At 52.4% G+C, this 22,307-nt stretch overlaps 9 protein-coding genes across 9 annotated transcripts; 2 read left to right on the top strand and 7 right to left on the bottom strand.

Moving 5' to 3' along the window:
- Positions 1-411: 411 nt before the first annotated feature.
- On the bottom strand, positions 412-2,485 carry P170DRAFT_469873 (uncharacterized protein; the record flags this gene model as incomplete). Its single annotated transcript, XM_024852683.1, has 5 exons — positions 412-555; positions 611-1,186; positions 1,234-1,611; positions 1,669-2,375; positions 2,425-2,485. The coding sequence occupies 5 exons, from the start codon at positions 2,483-2,485 to the stop codon at positions 412-414; spliced, it is 1,866 nt and encodes a 621-aa protein (XP_024709709.1).
- Positions 2,486-2,852: 367 nt separating this feature from the next.
- P170DRAFT_432045 (E2 SUMO-conjugating protein UBC9) lies at positions 2,853-4,280 on the bottom strand. Its single transcript, XM_024848177.1, has 4 exons — positions 3,925-4,280; positions 3,673-3,833; positions 3,582-3,605; positions 2,853-3,448 (listed from the first exon to the last, which is right to left on the bottom strand). The coding sequence occupies exons 1-4, from the start codon at positions 3,957-3,959 to the stop codon at positions 3,195-3,197; spliced, it is 474 nt and encodes a 157-aa protein (XP_024709708.1). The 5' UTR covers positions 3,960-4,280; the 3' UTR covers positions 2,853-3,194.
- A 381-nt stretch (positions 4,281-4,661) lies between these two features.
- Positions 4,662-5,222, top strand: P170DRAFT_16822 (uncharacterized protein). Its single transcript, XM_024842614.1, has one exon. The coding sequence runs from the start codon at positions 4,745-4,747 to the stop codon at positions 5,084-5,086; it is 342 nt and encodes a 113-aa protein (XP_024709707.1). The 5' UTR covers positions 4,662-4,744; the 3' UTR covers positions 5,087-5,222.
- A 44-nt stretch (positions 5,223-5,266) lies between these two features.
- Positions 5,267-7,066, bottom strand: P170DRAFT_346505 (putative G-patch DNA repair protein (Drt111); the record flags this gene model as incomplete). The annotated part of the gene is made up of 5 exons (XM_024843568.1): positions 5,267-5,365; positions 5,427-5,519; positions 5,570-6,315; positions 6,372-6,788; positions 6,877-7,066. The coding sequence occupies 5 exons, from the start codon at positions 7,064-7,066 to the stop codon at positions 5,267-5,269; spliced, it is 1,545 nt and encodes a 514-aa protein (XP_024709706.1).
- Positions 7,067-7,362: 296 nt separating this feature from the next.
- Positions 7,363-9,304, top strand: P170DRAFT_432042 (acyl--CoA ligase). Its single transcript, XM_024848176.1, has 4 exons — positions 7,363-8,105; positions 8,162-8,198; positions 8,257-9,128; positions 9,185-9,304. The coding sequence occupies exons 1-4, from the start codon at positions 7,560-7,562 to the stop codon at positions 9,278-9,280; spliced, it is 1,551 nt and encodes a 516-aa protein (XP_024709705.1). The 5' UTR covers positions 7,363-7,559; the 3' UTR covers positions 9,281-9,304.
- Positions 9,290-10,207, bottom strand: P170DRAFT_432040 (uncharacterized protein). The gene is made up of 4 exons (XM_024848175.1): positions 10,081-10,207; positions 9,948-10,003; positions 9,559-9,722; positions 9,290-9,403 (listed from the first exon to the last, which is right to left on the bottom strand). The coding sequence occupies exons 1-4, from the start codon at positions 10,155-10,157 to the stop codon at positions 9,374-9,376; spliced, it is 327 nt and encodes a 108-aa protein (XP_024709704.1). The 5' UTR covers positions 10,158-10,207; the 3' UTR covers positions 9,290-9,373.
- An 849-nt stretch (positions 10,208-11,056) lies between these two features.
- On the bottom strand, positions 11,057-12,609 carry P170DRAFT_346607 (ANP1/MMN9/VAN1 family protein; the record flags this gene model as incomplete). The annotated part of the gene is made up of 5 exons (XM_024843575.1): positions 11,057-11,223; positions 11,285-11,500; positions 11,560-11,607; positions 11,677-12,305; positions 12,437-12,609. 5 exons carry the CDS (start codon positions 12,607-12,609, stop codon positions 11,057-11,059), a joined length of 1,233 nt encoding a protein of 410 aa, XP_024709703.1.
- A 1,745-nt stretch (positions 12,610-14,354) lies between these two features.
- P170DRAFT_344067 (putative HLH DNA binding domain protein) lies at positions 14,355-15,590 on the bottom strand (the record flags this gene model as incomplete). The annotated part of the gene is made up of 2 exons (XM_024843440.1): positions 14,355-15,462; positions 15,550-15,590. 2 exons carry the CDS (start codon positions 15,588-15,590, stop codon positions 14,355-14,357), a joined length of 1,149 nt encoding a protein of 382 aa, XP_024709702.1.
- Positions 15,591-20,247: 4,657 nt separating this feature from the next.
- P170DRAFT_16706 (uncharacterized protein) lies at positions 20,248-20,719 on the bottom strand. Its single transcript, XM_024842604.1, has one exon. The coding sequence runs from the start codon at positions 20,570-20,572 to the stop codon at positions 20,336-20,338; it is 237 nt and encodes a 78-aa protein (XP_024709701.1). The 5' UTR covers positions 20,573-20,719; the 3' UTR covers positions 20,248-20,335.
- Between the last annotated feature and the right edge of the window lie 1,588 nt (positions 20,720-22,307).

The raw sequence follows: 22,307 nt of genomic DNA, 5'->3' as shown, positions 1-22,307 counted from the left end.
GGCTGAGAGCCCAGGCCCAATCTTCGGACGAAAGGGCTTCCGCCATACTATGGACTTACACATGGAGCAGACACCTTTTTGGGGAGAAGGAATGGGTTATCTCCCCAGAGACTCCCCCGGAAGGACATAGCCCTTGACAGGTATATGTAGCAATAGAGTATTTCGGTGGGGATGGCAATCGAGATGTCCTCGCCTTTCACGGGGCGAAAGCCTTGAACGCCGGGCCTCAAGATGTCGAAAATTTCGAGGGCCGGGCATTCGACGCTTGTATAGCATATCTCGGGAAACACCCTGAGTTTGAATCTGTGTCTGCATTCACATCGTTTGGCACGAGAGGCAAAGTAGCAGTGCTCTCGACTGGATAGCTGCCTTGTCCCTATGTTCGAGTCGGGGGAGTGAGTTGAGCTGCACTCAGAGGCTCAACTCATCAGACGAGCCGTCCAAACGATGAAGACTGTACGGCCATGTCGATAGAATTGGGTTACCAGCTGGCTCTCGCGGTCGAGCGCATCTCATGATATTGATTCTCAGAATACGATGTTGCCTTGTGCGTTTCTATGTGGTCAGCATGTGTGATTATTCTGTCACCGACCTGGCTAATCCGCCAAACGATGATCCCATGCTCTGGTAGCCTTTGCCATCTGCTTTCTTCTCCATGAATCTCAGTCTCATCGATGTCACTTCGGATGTCCTTGATGTAATCCCGTCCACTGACGACGCCGTTCTCGACGTACAAAGGCCTAGAACACTCTTGGTTTAGATCGTAGTCCCAGCGCACCTGTCCGATCGACTCAATATGCCCGTCGCTGTAAAACAGAAGGAAACCCAGACATGGACGGTGTGGCTGTTCTCGATCCCTGCACACCCGTACCTTCACGAGGTCTTTGAGTGGTGCCTGGGTCATGTACCACGTACTGGCGATCGAGCCTCGACCGGGAGGGACTGCCGGGGGTTCAGAGATGGGTGTGTCCATGGGTGGAGGCTCCGACGGTTCGACATGACGTTGGCCATTGCAGGTCACTCCAAATTCCGATGTGTACTTTACGGCTGGATTCAATCCGTCATGGAAAATCCCCGAAATCGCCCCGTCTCCGTCCCGCACCAAAGGGTGGTACTCGTATTGATCGAGAATTCGAGCTGGAAATTGGGGTCCGAATGTGATCGTTCTTCCTAGCGAGGTTGCGAGCTGACTGGTGATCCTCACTTATGGTGGAGGAACGGGGAGGCACTTACTACTAAGACAGGGTTAGAGGCCGGCCCACGGCACATTCTCAACTTCCGGATCCACGCTGCTTTTATATGTTCATGGGTATTGAGTGGGAAGTAAATCCAGTGCTTGTAGCTGTTACCCATCCGTCGATTCATCAAATCGATGAATTCTCTAAATGTTTTCGATACATCTGAAAAACCGTGGATCCCAACAGCCATGGAGTTGGCACAGCAGACAAGGATACCTCGGGTGTGGGAATCGAATTTAATGTAGTCCAGGCGAGATTTAGGACGGACTTGGTAGAAATTCCATGGGTGAAATAGAGGCGGGAAAGGAGAGCTCCAGGCCCTGTATGTCGATGGATTACTTGAGGTGAGTTGAATGCCTCTCATGTAAAGGCCCTGTTTATGTGTGTTTGTGTCAGTTTCTGCTCCTCTACTGCGGTTGAGGAACTATACATCGTAGCTCACACCGACTTCCAGGTCATCGTCTCTCACGTCCATAACCTCATACCATGGTGACCCATCGTACGTGGGATCCGACTTCTGATCCACGAATTGGATCCCGCGTGTACCAATGCAGTCAACTGACAGAATTATCGTGCTGATATTGTCAGGTAGCTTGATGTGGCGTTGTTCGGAGGGGCCTGTTGATTCGAGCGGTTTGCCGCTGAGCTGGGTCACGTAAGAGGTTCCGCGGTATGTTATTCTGGACATCCACATCTCCGGTGCTAAACTCAGCTGCTTACTCTGGGTCCCACCTTTATCCCTCAGGTGCTCAATCAATCGACGTGCCTCGCCAAGCACAGTCAGGTACCAGCATGGAGTAAGTAGTTCGGAGATCATAGTTATTATTTCAACCGGCAATTGGGCCAACAAGTCTTGTCTAAAGCTGTCTTGGATGATTTCCCTCGTATGATTGCTGAAGAGTCCTTCTGTAACCGACTCGGTTTCTCTGTGTTCCTTATGTTGACAGTTATAGAGAGGCTTGGTTGCATCAGCCAACCTCTTTAGATCTTCCAGGGTAGGCATTGTGGCGGGTTCATAGTTGTTCCGCAAGATGTCGTAGCACGCGGGATGAACCCAGGCACTTGGGTATGGCCGCTGCAAACAGCGTGCACATGGACCTCTACAGTCGGGGACAGTGTGCAGTTTCTGGTTCAGGTCTGCCATCGGGTTAGACAGAAACTACTAGTATGAGAAAAGAAGACACACCTAAGATGTGTGACCCAGCAAGTACAGTCTGCCCAATGTGAATGTCTTGCTTGAAAGTCATTTCTGAAGAATGTAGGGGAGGGGAAATCGGTATCTCAGGCAGGTAGGTGAAATGTGCTTCCTGCTGCATCATTCATCAATAAGGGTAGCTGGCGCTTATTATATACTCGACCGAGCCGTGGCCTTGGCCTTGGGCCCACCGCCCAATCCGTCACCAATACCCATGCCTTGCATAGATACCTAGTTGCAAGATGTTAGACCTGAGTCAAATTGGCTGGCGGCAAAAATGGGTGGTTATATGCCCGGTTATAATCAATTGTCAAACTTCTACATCACCCGTACGTGGCGAAGTCAAATGGCCAAAGAAAGGAAAAGAAAAAGAAGAAAAAAACCCCCAAGTCAGAAAAAAAAGACCGGTTTAAACGCCATGCATATCCACCCATTTTAGTTGATTCTAAACTCCTTGCTCGCTAGTAGAAGACAAAGAAAGAGATGCTCCGTCGCCACAGAATGCGATATGCAGCCTGGCTAACTCCCGCATGAGCAAGTGTCTTGCGATCGGTCCTCACAAAAGACCCAACTTATAGGTTCATGATATTGATCAGAAAATCATCCGAGATCGACACAAATCCAGGAGATCAAGAGCAAAAATGCAAGATGGCAGCCGAACAGAAAGGGGGTAAAAAAAAGAAAAGACATAAGAGAGGATATCATGGAACAGAAAAGGAAAAAGAACCAGCGCATTGCCCAATCATTTCCCCGCTCTTTCCTTAATGCCCCGGGTTGTCCTTCACGATCTGCTTCACTTTGCTGTCATACGCCGCCCGGTCCCTTCGGAACATGTTGTAGGCTTCCGCCTGCGCCGGCGATTCGGGGTTCGGGTCGTTGAGGAGCTCTTGGATGCCGATCAGAATCTGCTTGATCGTGATGGCGGGCCTCCAGGCCTCTTCTTCGTTCAGAATTGAAAGGCAAACGGTGCCGGACGGGTACACGTTGGGGTGGAAGAGAGGAGGGTTGAATTTGCCTGATTGCGACAGCGCAGATACCTGGTCAGCTTTTCTCTTTTCGACAGGCGCAAGTAGATAGAAAAGGAGGAAACGGGGTACGAGCTCTGCCGGGATGTGCAGGTCGTCAGAGATGGGGGTCGGCAGACGAACATTTAGGAGGTTTGGTAGGATACTCTGGAATCGCCGATTAGTCTCAATTCCCAACACAACGCCACTCAGGACGCATCCCGGCAGGACTCACCATCGGGGAAAGTGACATCCAGTTTGAACATTCCACCCTCCCAGATTGTATCCTTCTTTCCCGGGATTCCACATTCCCACTTCTTCAAGTCCAAGACACCCTGCGCGTTGCGGTTGGGTTTCGCATAAAAGCCGAAAGGATGGTCACGGCGCCATTGCTTTCTGTGCGGGGTCGAAAGATCGCGATTAGCGGCTGCGACAAGGGCGGAATTGGAGAGGATGCGACGGGTCCTGGGGGCCGGCTGCTACATACCTCTCCTCAGTCAGGCGATTCTGACACAGCGACATTTTGGTCGGTTCTTTCGGTTCTTTGCGAAATCGAGGCTCGAGATCTTCGGAGGCAAGAGAGAGACCCAGGTGAGACCAGGAAGAGGTATGGGGATGGAAGGAGAGCGGGAACCCCGAAGAAGAGCAGGGGAGTGGGGATCCAGTGTCAAGATGCAGGTGAATATGAGGCAACGGAGAAGAGGGCCAAGTGAATGGCAGAGCAGCAGACAGAGCAGGAGGTGCGTTGGTGAAGAGAAATGACGGATGTACAGCGGGATGGACGCCCCACAGCCAATCGCCGTGAGCAGTCACCTGACCATCTCTCCAGGCTGCCTAGTCCTAGTGCCCAGGCTACCTCCTCCGTAGTAGCAGTAAGGTGCCTACCTCCCGAGGGGACGGAGCTTCTTCTACTGAACTTATGCACTCCCGGCCTCACTTTCCCACAGCCAGTCATCGCCCGGGCCCAGCCATGTTTGCTGTCAGCCCCCCATGTCTTTGTGCCCTCCCACAAAGGAATCAATTTCAACCACATCGTCAAATAAAGACTCATGCACAACGACAAGGCGTTCTTTGCTGTTGGGCATCTTTGGCAGCCCTACCCCGTGGATGTAGAATGACGCTATCACATTCCTCAGTATAAAGGCCAAGAGTGCCTGCCGTCCATGTCATCAGGTCCTGTCTTTCATACATGATTTTATTTTCTTTCCCCCTTCTTATCCTATCATCCGATCAAGACTGGACGTCCAAAGTCATACATACGTCTCCCGTTCATGTAGGGCGGTTTACACATTCAGAGATTTGCTGCGATGTGCCATGCAATTATCTGGTATCATGCCATTTGTTCCCACACTACTCCATGCTATAATTCTCGCATTGCATGTCAGAGTATCCTCCGAACGGGCTATAGCTGCTCCGGACTGAGTATCTGGGAAATCCCCATGACCGGCCGGTGTCGCGAGTGCAAGATCCACAACTCGAGGAAGAAGAGGTTATTTGCCCTGATGGGGGATGGTCGGTCGTCCACAACTACAAGCATACATGAAGGAAGCCCGACCAGCTCTCCAACCAAGACCGATGCACCAGTTCTCCGCTGTACAAATCGTGCGGGAGGCGAAGAGCTGGACCTCTTCAATAAAATCACCTTCTGATGGGGGGAATAGACTCCTTGACTTCCTTCTCCTTGCTCTGCTGGGAGGAATACAAACGTGGGGAAAATCGAATGACACTTGACGAAACTGAACTGGGATCTATTGGGTCGAGATGTCATTAAGAAAGGTCGTCGGTTCCATTTCGCAGATCCACAGTATTCATCTCTATGCTATGGTCGGTCATTCCTCATAGATCCCTTGCTCGAATTTCTGCGAGTCGAAAAACCGAACGGTGATCGCATTGCCATTGAATATTCGTCCTTCAAGAGCATTCACAGCCTAATCGACCCCCTTGTCAGTATCAGAGCACAAATACCATTGCAAATGACTTCTGGCTTACTCGTAAAGCTGATAGCTGGTTGGTGAATTTGACAAACACCGGCACGGGAGGGCCTGAGTTGCGAGAAATGTAGACTCGTTCGACATTGCCGTACTATGACCGGTTAGATCAAAATATAACAGAACTAACTTGCATGTACTCACCTTCTCCGAGCATTCTTCTCCGATTTCCTGCATCAACCCACCCGCCTGGTCGCCCTCCAGTTCGGCCTCCAGGTCCATGCCATCGAGCATGCCTTTCATGATAATGACTTCGCTCATGGCGCCGAACTTGCCCTCTTCCTGCTTCTTCCTCGCGCCGCCGATGATCTTGCCCCTGCCAGCAGGTGTAGCAAAGCCACCCCCCTCCGAATCCGGTCGCTTCTTCTGCTTTTCGACCTTGACCTGCAATGGGTTGACAATACCGGAGCCTGTGGCGCCCAGTCCCGAGCCCTTGGTCCAGCCATACTTGGCCAGCAGTCGTTCAGCAAATCCTTGTTGCCCAGGTCGTAGCGATCGCTCACCATCCCCCTCTGGTTGGTCGTCTACCGGCTGTTCCTTCGCGAAGGCTTCCTCAAGTTCCGCCTCCGACGCAGGAATGTCTTCGGGAGGGGGAGGCAGGGAGTATCGCACCGGCGCACGAGATATCGTCGCAGAGGCCGGCTGCAGCGCATCCAGAGACCGAGTCGGAGGGGCAGGCTCCGCCGGTGGCTGAGGGCCTGCGGACATCTGCATCCGTCGCAGGTAGGCATCCTCTCCTGTGGGATCGTCTGGCACGGGGGCAGCTGGCTCGGCAGAGGGAGGAGGGGGTACAGCAGCGTGCTCGGGCGGGGGCGATTCCTCTTGTGGTGCAGGCGGGATATCGTTGAGATTCGGAGGTGGCGCAAAGTTACTCGGAGGGGCAAATTGTCCTGTACAATCTCAGTTTTAGGGCCTCTCCAGTGAAAGGCAACGAGGATCGACGCACGGTTCATCGGTCTTCCATAATCGTCGTCGCTCAGAGAATCCCGACTCGGCGATCGCACCATGCGATGTGCGTAGAGGCGGTCCTTCCATTCCCGCACCTCGGATATCTGTTCGTCGCTGTGCTTGTATTCTTCGTAGTTATTCGGCCGTGACGGATCATAAATGTCGTCCCAGTTCTGCATCATCTCCTCCGCTTCTCGGTTCTTCTTGCGCTTTTTGCGCCCGCCGCGCTGTCGCTTCGGGCCGGCATAGAATCCATTCACATCGTCATCCTCGGTCGCGGCCCAGTCCGCAAGCGATGTCTTCACCGGGGCGTTTGACGTGACGGGAGGCTGGGAAGTCTTGGGCAGATTGGGCTTCGCTTTGGGTTTCTGCGCGGCGAGCTGGGGTCGTTTTGTCGGCTGAAATCGTAGAGAGGCTGATATCATCGAGTCGAGAACGGACACAAGTGAGCAATCCACATCATGCCAAAAGTGTTGTCATCAAAAGGAGGATATAGGATCTACCAGAATTGAGCTGCTGCTGCTTCTTCGCAGCCGATTCATCCGCCGGCGCTTCGCCCTCGCCAGCTTGCTTGAAGACCACAGGGGCCCGCGAGATCGTGCCGGGCGACGCAGAGTCGGCCGACGGATCCAGCAGGTTGGCATACAGGGACAGCATGCCCCCGGGTTTAGAAGGGGTCGAGTCGGACGTCATGGCGGCATGGATGGGAGTGGAAGCGTGAATGCGATCTCCGGGGAATCGATCGAGCTGGACTGCTGGAGAGGGCCTGGGGTTTGCGCTGTTTGTCCAGTTTGGCGTGTTTGCCTGCATCCGCTGAGTCAGCCGCAGCTCCACCGCCAACGGCGACGCCAAACGGCGCCAAGTGGATTTCCGGCGTGACTTGCATTTCTCGTGGAAAGACGGAAGCTCCGCTGGGTCTGCGGAGGACTCCGGAGATGGGCTGGCTTCATGATTAATTAAGGGTGTGTGTTTTAAGATTGGGCAATCTGGTAGCCTGGCCTCGGGTCTCGTTCTCTCTTCCTTGCTTCTGCTACTCCGTACTACTAATGTAGATTCTCCATACTCGAGGGTATATACTGCACTTTGCTTCTTCCTCTGCTTCTTGCGACTCTTCTCCCTGCTAGATCCCTGCCAGCCAAGACGGCGTACACTAAAGCAACTAATTCCGGTCCTTATCCACACCCCCATGATGACTGCCGCCACTACTCTGGCTCGGTCGTTCTCGTCCGACAGCCAGGACGTCGCCATCCTGGTCCCCAAGACTCCCGCCCCCCTGTCGATTTCCTACTCCCAGCTGCATGCCCATGTCGCCAATTTCCAGGCCAAGCTGGCTAGCCTGGGGGTTACCCACGGCGGCGCCGTGTCACTGGCTCTCGTCAACTCCTACGAGTTCATCGTCGCCTTCCTAGCGGCGTCCTGGCAGCGCGCCATCGCCGCTCCGCTCAACCCCGCCTACAAGCAGGAGGAGTTCGAGTTCTACATCGACGATCTGAGCTCGACCCTGGTCCTGATTCCCCAGGGATCGTTTGTGCAGAACGGGCCCGCCGTCCGGGCGGCCAGGAAATACAATGCGGCCATCGCCGAGTGCTACTGGAATGGCACCGATCTCGTGTTGGACGTCATGGAGTCGGGGAAGCTGGCCGGCAATGGAGGAGCCGGAATCCAAGAGGCACAGCCCGATGACGTTGCTCTTGTGCTGCATACGAGTGGAACGACGGGCAGGCCCAAAGCCGTACGTTCCCTACTCGTGATCCCTGTTCAAGCATGATGCTGATCGAGCATACCTAGGTTCCGCTCACCCATAAAAACCTCACCACCACGATGAGTCCGCAGCTCCCCCAGCCTTTCGCCATAGCATTACCGATGGACTAACCATAATGCAGAAAACATTCGAGATACGTACCAACTGACTCCGCAAGACCGCACGTACTTGGTGATGCCGCTGTTCCACGTGCACGGTCTCTTGGCGGCGTTCCTGGCGCCGCTGTACGCCGGAGGATCAGTCGTTGTGCCGGCGAAGTTCTCCGCCTCGCAATTCTGGTCGGACTTCGTCACCTACAAGGCAAACTGGTACTCGGCCGTACCCACCATCCACCAAGTTCTACTCAAGACCCCCCTGCCCAACCCCATCCCCCCGATCCGCTTCATCCGCTCCTGCTCCTCTCCACTATCCCCGAAAACGTTCCAGGACCTGGAGAAGGCGTTGAACGCCCCGGTCCTGGAGGCGTACGCCATGACCGAAGCCGCGCATCAAATGACCAGCAACCCTCTTCCCCCGGGCAAGCGGCAGCCCGGCAGCGTCGGGATCGGGCAGGGCGTGGAGGTCAAGATTCTGGACCAGGCCGGCAAGGAGGTGCCGCAGGGCTCGGAAGCCGAGATCTGCGTGCGCGGCGAAAACGTGACGAACGGATACTTGAACAACCCGGCGGCCAACAAGTCGTCGTTCACCCAGGACGGGTTCTTCCGCACCGGAGACCAGGGCAAGAAGGACGCGGACGGCTACGTAATCATCACGGGGCGCATCAAGGAGCTCATCAACAAGGGCGGGGAGAAGATCAGTCCCATCGAGCTGGACAACACACTGCTGCATCATGCCCAGGTCGCAGAAGCAGTTTGTTTCGCCATTCCAGACGAGGGGCACTATGGCGAAGAGATCGGGGCGGCGGTTGTGCTGAAGAGCCGGGACGCTGCGACCGAGGATGAGCTGAAGGCCTGGGTGGGCAGCAAACTGGCCAAATTCAAGACCCCAAAGAAGGTGAGTCCAATCCATGGCATTCGTCCTGCGACGAGCTAAGCTAATCTGCATCGTAGGTCTGGATCGTGGCACAGATTCCCAAAACCGCGACGGGCAAGATCCAGCGACGCAAAGTAGCAGAGACGATGTTGACGCCAAAGGCAAAACTATAGAAACGGGGCGAAGTGGCATTGCATGGAATGGTATACTATAGAAACCTGCATGTATACTACTTGGAAACTTTCTCACAATCAAGATCAAGATCCTCACAGCCCAACCCTCACGGCGGATTTGAACTGTAGCACGCATCAGCTTTTGCCCTGAGCAACTCTCTCCGAACATATACACAAGGAAATATAAATCAAAACCAAAATAAAAGCCAAGCCCACCAAGCAGAAACCCAGAACATCACAAGAAACGAAGGGAAAGAAGCAGGGGAGGGGACGCATACCGGAATGACCTGCGCGTTGTCGACATCCCACACGCCCGAGACCGTGTAGATATCCTTCTTCATCAACTCGATCGCCGCCTCCTTGCTCTCGGCCAAGTACATGATGGCAGTGCCTTTGAACGAGGGTGTTTGGCCTTCCGTGGGGTGCGAGTCGAGCATGGCACCTTGATGTTGTGATTGTGGGGATACAATTAGTCTCTGTTCGTTCGTTTTGTGTTTTGTGTTTCCTTCTGCCCTCCTCAGGTAGATACAAGTAGATAGCTGTCCATAAACTTGTTTCTCTCGAAGACATGGTCAAAGAGAGGAGAGGATAGATGCATCAAAGCCGAAAACAAAAACAAAAACCCAAGAGAGAAAGAATTAGCAGGAAAGAAAGAAAGCAAACATACCACCCAAAACGGCCTGACCAGCCTCGACGAGCGGTTTAATACCCTCGAGATGTTGTCTTCATATCACACATGCAAACCGTTGGTCAGTTGATACGTTTTACTTTACTCTAGGTCTGCGGCACAAAACACTCACGGGCGAACCTCCAGTCGCTTCTGCAGGGTTCCCGGCTTGTCGGGGATGATGCAAAGGAATTCGTTCAAGGGGGCCATTGCGAGTGTTCTGGGGGCTTCTTTCAAAAGCCGATGAGTCTGAGAGGGAGTGGCAGGAGGAATGGATGAAATAATGAAGATGAACGGAAGAGTTGATCCGGTGGGGGTTGCGGGGTGGATTACAGCCTCAGGCAGGCAAGTCAGAATCGTATCAGCATCAAGTCTCAATTCACGTTACAGATTCGCCGCAGCCAAATCGACGCTGCCCAATCAATCAGTCAATCAATCAATCAATCAATCATAACAGCCCGACAAATTGTAGCCTATATATGTATGTACATGGACGCCAAGCACCGTGTGCCTGTTTTCTTGTGTTTGGCAAGATCCGGTCTGAGAGTTCAGGAGCGATGCAAGAACAATGACACAGATCATGCAGATCATCTTTCCCCTGGCAGAGGAAATTTGCCTCGACAGACCAGACGTAGGGGAGAACATCGGCAGCTGTCCAAGAACACGACCCAAGCCCGCAGGGCCTCCAACGCAAGATCATGGCACAGCCCCAGTCATGACAAGAGCTCAAAGCAACCCTCCCACCCTCTCTCCTCTATGAGCCTCAATACCGCTGAACGTCACTATTCTCCATAGCGCCAACAAGAGTGAAAAAAAAAGATAGGGGGAAAAAGGTGAAAAAAAGAAGAAAAAAGAAAGAGGCAAAACCACCCTCAACACGCGACATGAAGTTAAAAGAAATAATTACCGGAATCCTGAGATCTCCGTCTCAAGCGTCCGTGGAGAAAATGCGACGATAACTAAACATAAAATCAGAAGGGACAGCGAAGGGAAGACTCCATGCAATGTAACCGCCCCAGTAACGGCGTCGGATGTACACGGTAACGGGTATTTAGTGGTAGAAGAACAGATAGACAAGTGAGTCCGGCGACCCGGTCAGGGTGTCAGATCTAGTATGCTTTCCGACCTCCGAGGTTGCCAGGCTTCTCATCGGTATCGATATGCCACACGACGTAATTCGGCAGGCCGTATACTCCGTATCCTGCGCGCTTGGCCATCTTGGCGAATCCCTCGGTCTCGGCTTGGTTCTCGAAGGAGTAGGAGGGGAAGTTGATACCTATACGACAGTTAGCGCGACGCTCCTTCACGGACCCCCGGGGGGAGGGACCACAACGTACCTGAGCGGTGGACGTCGGATTTGACCAGAATGTTGACACCACCGATGCCATCCAGCTCAATTTCTTCATCCTTGTCCTTTCTCCAGTCACCCATGCCAACCATGTACTTGCGGCCGGTGTCGTACTCCTTGTAGCCCTCGGCGAGGACGGTGTCGGGGTCCAGGGTCTGGCGGAGTCGTCGTCCCTTGTCCGATTCAATCCAGGAGTTGTAGTCGACTGTGCACCGGTCAGCAAATTATTCTCAGGTTAGGAGCTGATCCAGATGTTTTACTTACAGCGACCCTCGATGTCAACACCATCGCGATACCGATGGAACCAGATGTCTGCGAGAATAATTAGCGCACGCCCGCGATTTGGGAAAGGCTTAGAAACGCATAATGGTAAGAACGTACTAGGAACAAGAACATCACGGTCATGAGCCACAAAATCTTCGATGATACTTTCCGGGCTATCCGTGATATCGACGTCTCTCCAGTACACCCAGGAATGCTCGGGCTTCATGGCGGAGTAAAGCAGGTAGTTGCGGGCGCGACCAATGGCCTTGCGACGGGGGCCTTGAGCGGCGAACGAGTGACGATCCTCGACGCTCATCTCGACATCGGCCCCGAAGTCCTTCTTCACGATGGTCGCGCTGTGGAAAGCGACCTTATCGCCCTGTTCCTGGATCCGCTTCAATTCCGACAGTAAAATCTCCAGGGTGTTGTCCTTGCAATCGCCGACGAGGAAACCCAGGTCGATGAGATGGTGAGGGTAGCTGAGCTTGTAGAGCAACTCGAAGTATTTTTCCAGGTAGTGAGCCGCATCCCTCAACGGCGTCAGGATGAGAACGCGTTCGTTGTTGGCGACGGCCTGGGGACTCGAGTTGATTCCGTTCAGTTCGACTTGGCTGATGGTGCTGGAGTTGACTTCATAGGCTTCGTGATGGTTCAGGAGGACGGGGGATTGAGCATGGCTGTTCCATTCAACCATCTCATTCAAAGACATATCCATGGGGGATTTAGGGGGGCCGTAGCAGTAAAAACTAGAAAGCGCAACGAGTCAGTGAAATTCCAGACTCCCTCCCCCTCTCAAATATGGCGAACCGGACGAGTTCGCAATCGAGTGGTCGGAGTGAAACGTGTCCCGGGGTCTGAAGGGAAAAGGCGTCCTTACCTTTGCATCTCCGACGCCGATCTGCTAATCCCACGCCAGAACAGAATCATCAAGCCGGTCAGGGCAACCGACACGAGGAAGCGAGTCCTCGTTACCAGGAAAAGAACGGCCCTCCATGGAGGCAATCTAGCCTTAGCCGACTTCCACGTCACACCACCCTTAGGAAGAAGCATCTTCGCGGGCGAGAAGGGATTGACGAGAGGGAAGAAAAGTCGATAGGGACAAAGAGGGTTATCGACGATGGACAAGCTGTCGACGCCCGTGACAGGCGACGATCACGGGGGAGGATTGGGGGGGTCGACCAAAGATCAATCCGAGTCGAAGGTAAAAGTTGACCCTTGGAGCGGAAGCACACGACTGCGAAGTGGATGGGGGGGGCGAGACGGGCCGGAGGGGAGAAATTAAGGAGCGACCGTCGACTGGGCTAGACAGTGGCGTCCGAAATAAGGTGCCAAAGAGCCTCGAGGCGATAGAAAGAGGACGATCCGGATGGCGGAGGACGCGAAAGGAGGTCGATAATGCGATTATGGAGAAGGGGAAAATCCGCGATCGCCGGGAAAGTCGAAAAAGGGTTTGGTTCGGGTTTATTAAGAGAAAAAAAAAAAAAAAAAAAAAAAAAAAAAAAGAGGTTGAACGTTGCGGGAAGCGGCAGAGAAAGCCACGGATTCAAATTAAAGGACTGGAAAACAATTCAAGCATTGCAGAACACCAAACGAATGGACTGGCAATCGAGGTCAACGAGGGCAGCAGAAGGAAGAGAGGGAAAAAGCAAAACAAGAAAAAAAGGAAGAAAAAGAGAGAAAAGAAAAGAGAGAAAGAGAGAGCAACGACAAGGCTAAAAGGAAGACGTTGATTCGTCGGTTGGGCCCGTCACGTTGCTTTTTATAGCACGTCGCAATTCAATCGATTGCGGTCGGCGAGGCTCATTGGCATGCAACCTCGTCGAGTTCTTCCACAGATGGCTCTGGCAGAGGCTCAAGATGTACATACTCTCTCCATCCATCTACTGCATCAACTTGTCTTACCCCGTGGGAACACCGAACCATCGGTGTCTGGCCGCAGGTGGACTTGGACGACGCCCAGACCAGTTCTAGCATTCTTGGCAGCCACGATAGGGGCAAAGACAGCTGAACTACGGAGTCCGGAGTATGGAGAATGGAGTATATACGGAGTATCCTAGGACGATTGAAGATTGAATAAATGTCATTTGCATGGCTCACTCTCTATGGATCTGTCTCTCGTCGCTTCCCCCTTCTATATTCCCATATATTCCTAGCCTCAGAACACCGATAAATCACCAACAGTCGCTCCAGAACCCTCGCAGGAAATCGCAAAAACAGGACAACAAAACACAGCAGAAAACAAAAACCGAAATCACCCGTGTATGTGTGAGATAGAGTTAATAGACAGGCAGCGTATATATATGACCGCTCTAGAGAGACATGCCAGTCAGAGGAAGAGAACTAGATGGAGTAGCTCTTCCCAATATAAACAGCGAAAGGAAAATTATGCACGATAAAGGAAATCAACAAGAAAGGAACATAAACAGATAACCAACCCAGAAGTGCCCCGACCGACTTTTTTGGTTTTTGGATGTACACCACGCCTTCTCCAAGTTCGCTCAAAATACAATGGAAACGAATGAAGAGAGAGATCGAGCCGGTAGAATAACCAACTGCCCGAAGACTCGACGAGACAGGCGGAATCATCGGTGAGAATTCCCTCCTGTCTCCCCAAAATATGTCAAGAATTGATGATACAACGCACACGCTATGCCAGGAAAGACGGTTGAATATGAGACAACAACAAAAGGAAAAGGAACAAAAAAACAAAGGGAAAAAAAAATACAACAACCTTTGGCTCCGGAGCTTCCCCAGTCTATGTGATATGCAAAGGAAATTCATGGCAGGATGATCCTTCAAGGCGAAGGAATCACGGACTGGCGACGTGAATGCGGCACCGAATAGGTCGGCACGAAGACAGGCGACGAAGGCCCCGTCATGGGAGGAGTGTGACTGATCATGGAGTGGCCGAAGGGCTGCGAAGTCACCGTGGGGAAGGGCTCCAACCGCGATGCCTCCGTTCCGGGAGCTCCGATCTCATCGCAAAAGACGCGCAGGCCGGGCAGCATGTGGCGAGGCTTGTGGTCGGGCAGCGGTGCCAGCGGCTGGGGAGTCGAATGCTCCGTCTTGGGCGACCGGAACATGTGCTCGTAGGACTTCAGCTGGACCTCGAGGGCCTGGTTGCGCTCCTCGAGCATCTGGTTCTCCTGCTTCATGGCCTTCATCTGCTGCTGGGTCAGCTGGTTCTGCTCCTGCAGGTTGGACACCAGTTGCTGGAGCTGCATGCAGCGCATCTGAGGTTGGAGCTTCTCGGCCAGTTGTCGGGGCATCTCATTCTCCTGGCGAATGAGGTGGATGATGACCAGCAGCATGAAGTCGATGAGGTAGATGGCCCCCTGCACGATGTGCTCCTTGGACTCGGGCAGGCTCTTCGCCGGGTTCCATCCGGCGCGCTCCAGGAACCAGCTATGGATGCGGCTGTCCAACTCCCGGTGCAGGTGGCTCAGGTTCTTTCGCCGGTTGCCCTCGGCAATGCGATGCTTCTCCCGCTGGTCATCGGATTCTCCCGAGATCATGCTTCCCTTGCGCTTGCGACCGCACAGCTGCTGCAATGGGGGCTTCCGACTGATCTCTTTCGGGGCAATCAGGCTCATCAGGTCGGATGCGGTGAGTTCCTGCGGCCATTCAAAGGCCTTCTGCGACGATTGCGAGTCGGGCCACGTGCTGTCGGCCGAGTTGGCAGGCGATGGAGGAGTCACAATGTGTTCGCCAGCAGGCCACGGCGAGGATTTGACCACAAATGTCGAGTCTTGCGAGCTCTGGGGACTGTGAGCCAGCGCGGTGGAGTCAAAAGGGTTGAAGGGCCCCCGAGGCAGGGGGTCGACGCGTGGGAGGGGCGGTAGCCGGCGGTCTTCTGTCATGTCTGCAGCTGCAGAAGTATTCGAAGACAGGGACCGGACACCGCTGTGGGCAAAGAAAAAAGACACCTGTCAGTTATGCATGGAACTGGGGGAGAGACAGAGAGGTAAGGATGCAAAGCGGGAAACTCACGGAAGAGAGCAGCGCTGCGAGATTTCTGAGATTGGACCCATGTTTTCGGTCATCATGGTCCTTGTTTGAGAATGGCACAGGCCGATATGCCGTGAGGGAAATGAGAGAGGGGCGTGGATATGTATGTCTTAAAGTGGTGACGGTGCTTGAGTGGATGATCGATATGTACGAAGCGGATGTCTGAGGCGGATATCAAGAGAGGTATATGTAGGACAGATCAAGGGGGATGATATAATGATGATCCAAGAAAATCAAATCAAATGCAATAGAGTCAGAGGTACCAGAATAGATTAGAGGAATTATAATAATAGGATGCAAAGTCAGGAGTTGCAGGCAATATACAATCAAGGGAGGTTGCTATGGCGAGGAAGCAATAAAGGGCGGACGGAATCGCGACTGAGAGAATCCACGAGGTGCAGAAAAGATGAACAACAGCGACTTGCTTCCCCAGGGATACGGTGCGATCCGCTGCATGTTTTATATCTCGAGTGCAGAAAGGTGAACGAGGGGCTTGTTCGGGGATGGGCATGGCGACGGAGGCAGAGGGGGGAACTCGAGTGGCGCTCAGACTCGATGAACTGCAGCAATCTATCGATACCTAGAATCTGATGGGCGACAGGGAAAAGAAAGTACCGACCCAGCAGGATGTATCAACCAGCAGATCTGCGACAACCTCAACGGGGAAAGTTGGATGCAAATTAGGGTTGGCGATGACATACAGATCGATTTTCCCACCATGCTATTATTACGATGACTCGGATTCCTTCAATTTAATTTAATTTAATTTGGTTGTTCTTGTCGCCTTTCATTTATTTTTTTATTCTATTCTATTTTTTTTTTTTTCTTCCTTGCCTGGCCTGCACGTCTGGACGTAATGCAGCTGTACCGTGTAAACCGGCTCCTCCTCCTTCTGCAGCCCACCCCAGTAGTGTAGCAGTAGGCCCCTCTTGCCCTCGAAATCCTGCTTTTTGCACCCTCTAGAAGATGTCACCTTCCCTTCTCTGATCCTCCCTCACCGTCCAGAACACTCTGATTCCTCCCCAAGGGGGTAGGGGGGCTCTAGAACCGAGGACGCGGGGAAGCATCACGAAGATTCCGGCAGAGTTCGACGAGCAGTGGAGTTCGCGGTCGAAATCTGGCTCTTTTCCATTCTCTATCACCTGGCGAGCCCTGTCCAGATCGACGAATCAACGTGCTCTGATCGCGATGAGCAAACCAGACTGGAATGGGGGGGGGATTCAAGACCCTTGATTTGTCACCGCTGCAGCGGGTTTTCGATCTACACGGGTCGAAAGATGAGGACTAGTACGGAGTAACTACGCAGGAAGTCAGAGTAAGTCAAGAACCCAGGTAGGTCGGTAGAGTGGGCAGGATATGGAGTATATCCGGTTCCCCTTGCATCCAAGCCATCGATAGTTTCGTCGAGCCAATGATCATGATCCATTGGGACGGAGTGTCCACCTTCTGGGTTCCTTTTCCGTTTTTATTTTATTGTATTGTATTTATTATTTTTTATTCTTTCGATCTTTTTCTGTTTTTATTTGGAAAATAAAATAAAATCGCTCTATTCCATACGGGGTAGTGTATGGAAGTACTCTCTCCCTTCCAGCAGACCCAGACCCAACCGGCCACCGAATGCCTTCTCCCCGAGAATAGCGTCCCGAGGGACCCCAGCTCCAGAACGTTCCCATTGTCCTGGACAAGCGCGATCTCTTTGGACTTCTGGTCTCGCCATGCCTTGTGGCTTGTTGCGGAACTACGTTGCCGGCGCTTAGCCAGGTGGCCATCAAGACAATTGCCCCAGAGGCTTCTCGGGGAAAAAAAATGGGAGGAGGATCGTAGAGTGAGGCGAGAGTATATTAAGAGAGAGAGGGAGAGCATCCACCGAACCAACGTACCCCAGGGACGTATAATCGAATCTCCCAATAGTCAATGACACAATGGCTATCACGAGAAGGGAAACAAGGGCTCTGTTGACACATACACGAAGAAAACGTACGTACCAGTCCATCCGGTGAAACGACGGTTCTGCTCGACGGAGACAAAAGTACCCTTGCAAATAATAACAATAAAAATAATAAAAACACGACCGAGAGGGAGAAAAGAAAATATATCCCAGTGGATAGTAGTGTACTATACATAAACATCCGACGCACAGGAAGCTCCCCGAGGGCAGATCATCCCTCCGCAGATGATCTGAGCCCAATAGCACGAAGCAAGGACTTTGGCAAGACGACAAAAGTACCTGAGACAACTGCTGCGAGGAGGTACCGGTAGGGTAACGGGCAGCAATGGGGACGGACTGATCACCCATTGCGACTGGTGGACTTTCTAGACTGCCACTTGCTATGTATGTACGTACTTTCTCCGCGGTAGTGCTGGACGGTCCACGGAGGTGAAGATCAGATCCTAAACATCCTAGCCCATGGCGTACATACAAGCCGGATGGAACCGAACCCGCAATGGCAAGATAGGAATAATAATAGTGACAATATAGGAGGGGATAACCAGGAACCACATCTGGAACAAGGGAGGGTCCAAACTCAGGCAAAAAGAAAAAACAAAAGAAAAAGAAAAAAAGACATTCGTTCTTGATCGCCACAGCCCCGAGAGGAGACTGGAGAGAAGCGAAGGAAGGGGGGAGAAAGGACCCATCAAGTTGGGTCACCGGGAGATCCCAGTGACCAGGATTTGACGGCTGTCAGACCCAGTCGTCGTGAGTTCTGGACTTTTCCTGTCTTGGGAGAGAAATGGAGTTCAGGCTATTCGGTACGCCCTGGCGAGTTAATTTGGCCGCGACCACTAACCAGGCAGGAGTGATTTGGAATCATCTGGGGAGTGACATCTCCAACGGACGAATTCGGGCGACTCCGCTCGAAACGATCAGAAGGAAGGGCAGGAGAACGGATGGGAAAAAAGGAAGGAAGATGGCGTTTGAGGCTGATACGCAGACCTGCATCGAGGATAATAATGGCATGGCAAATCGCCACGATGACGCCAACGATGGTGGTGCTACTTGATCTCTCTCCCCTTACCACTCGGGGCCTTCGGGGGCGCAGAAGCCGTGTATGTCACGATTTGAGCAGAAGAGCAAAAGAAAAAAAATGAATTAAAAAAAAGGGAGGGAAAAAAAGGAGAGAAGCCAGGCCAGCGAACCAAAGGGCAACAATAGTGATGTGTAACTTAACTGCTACGCCCCAGGACGGGGGTGGCGGGTCGCATGGCAGGCGGATAAGATCTGTCATATTCGTGGCCTCCGGATCTATAAGATTATAAAACGCGTTTATGAAGAATCCAACGGATCTCATGGCTGGAGGTTCCTTCTCAGCCAGCCCCACGTTGGCCCTTCCGGCCTCTAGCCCTTGGGAAAAGAGAACCACTCCAATATTATTCGCCATGGACGCTGGACCCGGTCCCGGATCTACGTCTGGCCCTATCCCTTGGTCCTTATTGTTCATTAATTTGTAGGGTGAATCCCGGCGTAGAGAGAGTCTAGACGGCGTGGTCGTTGGCTTTGACTTAGGGCTTGTCCTACCCGATCGGGAAGCTGACACTTCGCTAAGAAGACGCTACATCGTAGGATGTACATATGTACACCCTAGCACTGCGTACGCCGGAGCTGGCAGTTGACACTTAACAGTGGCACAGGACGTGAATCCTGGTCGACGCCGTGATCCCGGTCTAGGCAGGCAGACGGTTAGTAGTGGAGGCTCTTAATATAGCACGTACATAAGCGGATGAGTTGGCAGTCCCTTTCATCCATCGGCGACTCCACCCTGCCAGATCCAGAGCTTGAAACAAATCCGAAAGGAACCCCTGTTTGAATTCCTGGGAGCAGCAGTTCAACCTGGCGGCACGTAGAGGCGCAATCCGGGCACGAACCTTTTCAGATTGTGTTTGACTTTGATCTCTCTCTCTCTCTGAGGTTCTCTAGACTCGACCCTCAGAACTATTGACGATTCCGGTTACATCGTCCGACGTTCCCCGCAGGAACGCACTCCGTACTACATGATAGACCGGCGATACGAGAGTTAATGGAGGGATAGAACGATCTTCCCAAACTAGACATCACCTACTGCAGATGAAACTCACGGGGAGGGGAGGGAGGGAGGGGAAAGGCAGTAGGCAGAGAAGCAGGTAGTACAGCCTTGCCCACATTTCTTTTTGACTAGCCCAGTCCAATTGAAAATGTCCGAACGGCCTGTGAGTCGACGAGTTTCTGATAATTTCCGATATATCATGGTCTCGAATCGCCCATGGGCTTCCCAAACGGACGGTCGATGGCGGGAATGCCGAATGAAGGGCCACGACTCGAGGGAAATGGTACGAACCTTAATGGGGAACTATAGCAAGGGCTTCCCTTCCCTTGGGAGGAGGCCAAAGTCATTCTTCGGTTCCTTTCTGACCATTCATTCATCCGTGCGGTATTGTCTGGGACGGTCCTCGGATCCCATCCACACCAACGGTTCCTGGCCCGGTTGAGTTTATTAAATTGATTCTAGGCCGATTGTGGTGACACGGCAGGTAGTCGACTTAGTACGGAGTAGACTTCTCTAGCTTGGTCGATGTATGGAGTCCTCGGGTCGGCGTGATCGTGAATATGACATCGTGTCCACTGACGTTCACGTCGAACTGGACTCGATGAAATCCTATCATCCGAGCAAATCGAGGCCTGCCGACAGCGTGTACCACAATAATCCCAAACCAAAACAAAAGATGACATAATAAACCAACCGAAAGGGGAAGAAAAATAGAAGCCAGACCCAAAACAATAATAAATCGCAGCTCAACCGCCCCGAAATGATATATCAGAATCCCCACCGCACAAAGCAACGACCCTAAACCCAATCGATGTCAATGCGTTGTCCATCCGCTGCTTGTCGCTCGACCTGTCCATTGCCTTCTTTTTTTTTTTAATTCTGATTATTTTCCTTTTACTCTCCCTCCTACCGTTCTTTTTTTTTCTTTTTCCATTTTTTCTTTTCTTTTTTCCTCCAACGTACATACTCATGCATAAGCGCATACATATTAGCCCACCTGCATTCTACATGCATTTCCCGCAACGACAAAAACACTGGACGGTGGACTCTCCCCTCTCCCGCCCCCAAGACGGCGAGACGATCAAAGAGACAGGGATGCCCTGCGTGCACGCTAGGTAAACGCATGCAAGATCTCCATAACCTGTATCAAACTCCCTTCCTGTGGTCGGCTGCCGGGGCCCGGCGATACGCCGACGGAGCCACCGCAGGTCGTCGTCAACGCCCCCATTCGGGAAAGGATTGCAAGCACTAAAGAGAGTTCTGCAGGGAAGGAGGAGAATGAATGGGCCTCGGATGATCCAAAAAGTTGGGTTTGGGATTCAACTCGTGCGGTGTTTCAGGTTTGGTCGTTGCTTTTCTGGCGTTTCCATTGCTTCTGGATGTCCATTGGAAGGGGAGCTCTCTCTCTCTCTCTCTCTCTTGCTAGGGAGGAGGTTTAGTCCACTTTTACTTCCCTTCCTCTCCTCTCCTCTTCTCCTCTATTCCTCTCTCCTTCCCCCCTAGCAAGGGCATGCAGGCAGTAAGTACGGAGTACTCCATAGTAAGATGTACATCTGTGTAGGATCACTGGATAGAGTCGTCTGCTCTGTCGTTTCTTGTCAGCCTATCCTTTCGGCGTCCCCGTCGACCGAATTCGAATTCGCTCATGCGATCGATGAATCCCATCCCCTCTTGCCACTGGACCCTAGTTCTGGGCCCTGAGAAGGCAAAGAAGGACCAGGTGGTGCATCCTCGGTCCTGATCGTGATCGAATTCTGATACACACCAGCTCCCGTTACTGCCTTTTTTCTTTTTCTTTTTCCTTTCTTTTCTTTTTACTGTTTCCCCGCGCATGGCGTAGACACTAGACACTAGGCCCTAGACGCCTGTCGTCGGACTGAGAATGGGGCGTCGCTGCCACTGACGAAAGGAAGTGCCGACAAAACCCTAACGGACGGAACCTGAGGCATCCACATCGCATCTCCCGTTTTCATGCAAGGCATACGACAGGTATCATCGATCTATCCATCATCTTCACCACGATCATTCCAAATAGTCCCTCCTGCCCGTAGAGTTTCAGCCGTGTATTTGGAATGTTTCTCTACCCTCCCTAGGAGAAGGAGGATGCTAAAAATATCCCCATTGGTAACGGGATGGAGGGGGGAAGAAGAGAAAAAAAAAAAAAAAAAAAAAACGAAGGAGAGATAGAACGCGAGATGACGCGACAGCACCAGTCACGCGAAGTAAGAGAAACAAAAACAGACCGTGTTAAAGTTGGAGATCATCGTCGCCATTCTGTCCTTTGCGTGCGGGGATCCAATTAGTTCCAGTTTAGTTCGTGTCGCTTCGGCCTCTCGTGAATGATATTCTCGGTTGGGGGATGACATCAATTTTTCAATTTTTTAATTTTTTTAGTACTCCGTAGCGCCATGTAGTACATACTGATCTGACATGAAAGCTACCCATCTGGTTGCCTGCTTTCACGGTCCGAGCAGCAGCAGCAGGAGGATTTGGATACATTTCCCTCTCGTGCCTCTGCAAGACTAGAACCGACAGAGAGAGGCCTTTGCTTCCCGTAGGCACAGCTGTAACATCTCCGATCTCTCGGACCGCCGTCTCGATAGGTAGAGGTACCTGCTGACCTACTATTGGGGTTGCATTCCCTTCAATGGACCCATGGAGCTCAGGACATGAGGTGGAAATGGGTCCCCCTTCTTCCCAAATCCACCTGCCACGCAT

This window comes from Aspergillus steynii, assembly GCF_002849105.1.
Source record: "Aspergillus steynii IBT 23096 chromosome Unknown P170scaffold_1, whole genome shotgun sequence".
Lineage (NCBI taxonomy): Eukaryota > Fungi > Ascomycota > Eurotiomycetes > Eurotiales > Aspergillaceae > Aspergillus > Aspergillus steynii.
This window is presented reverse-complemented; position numbering and strand designations above follow the sequence as displayed.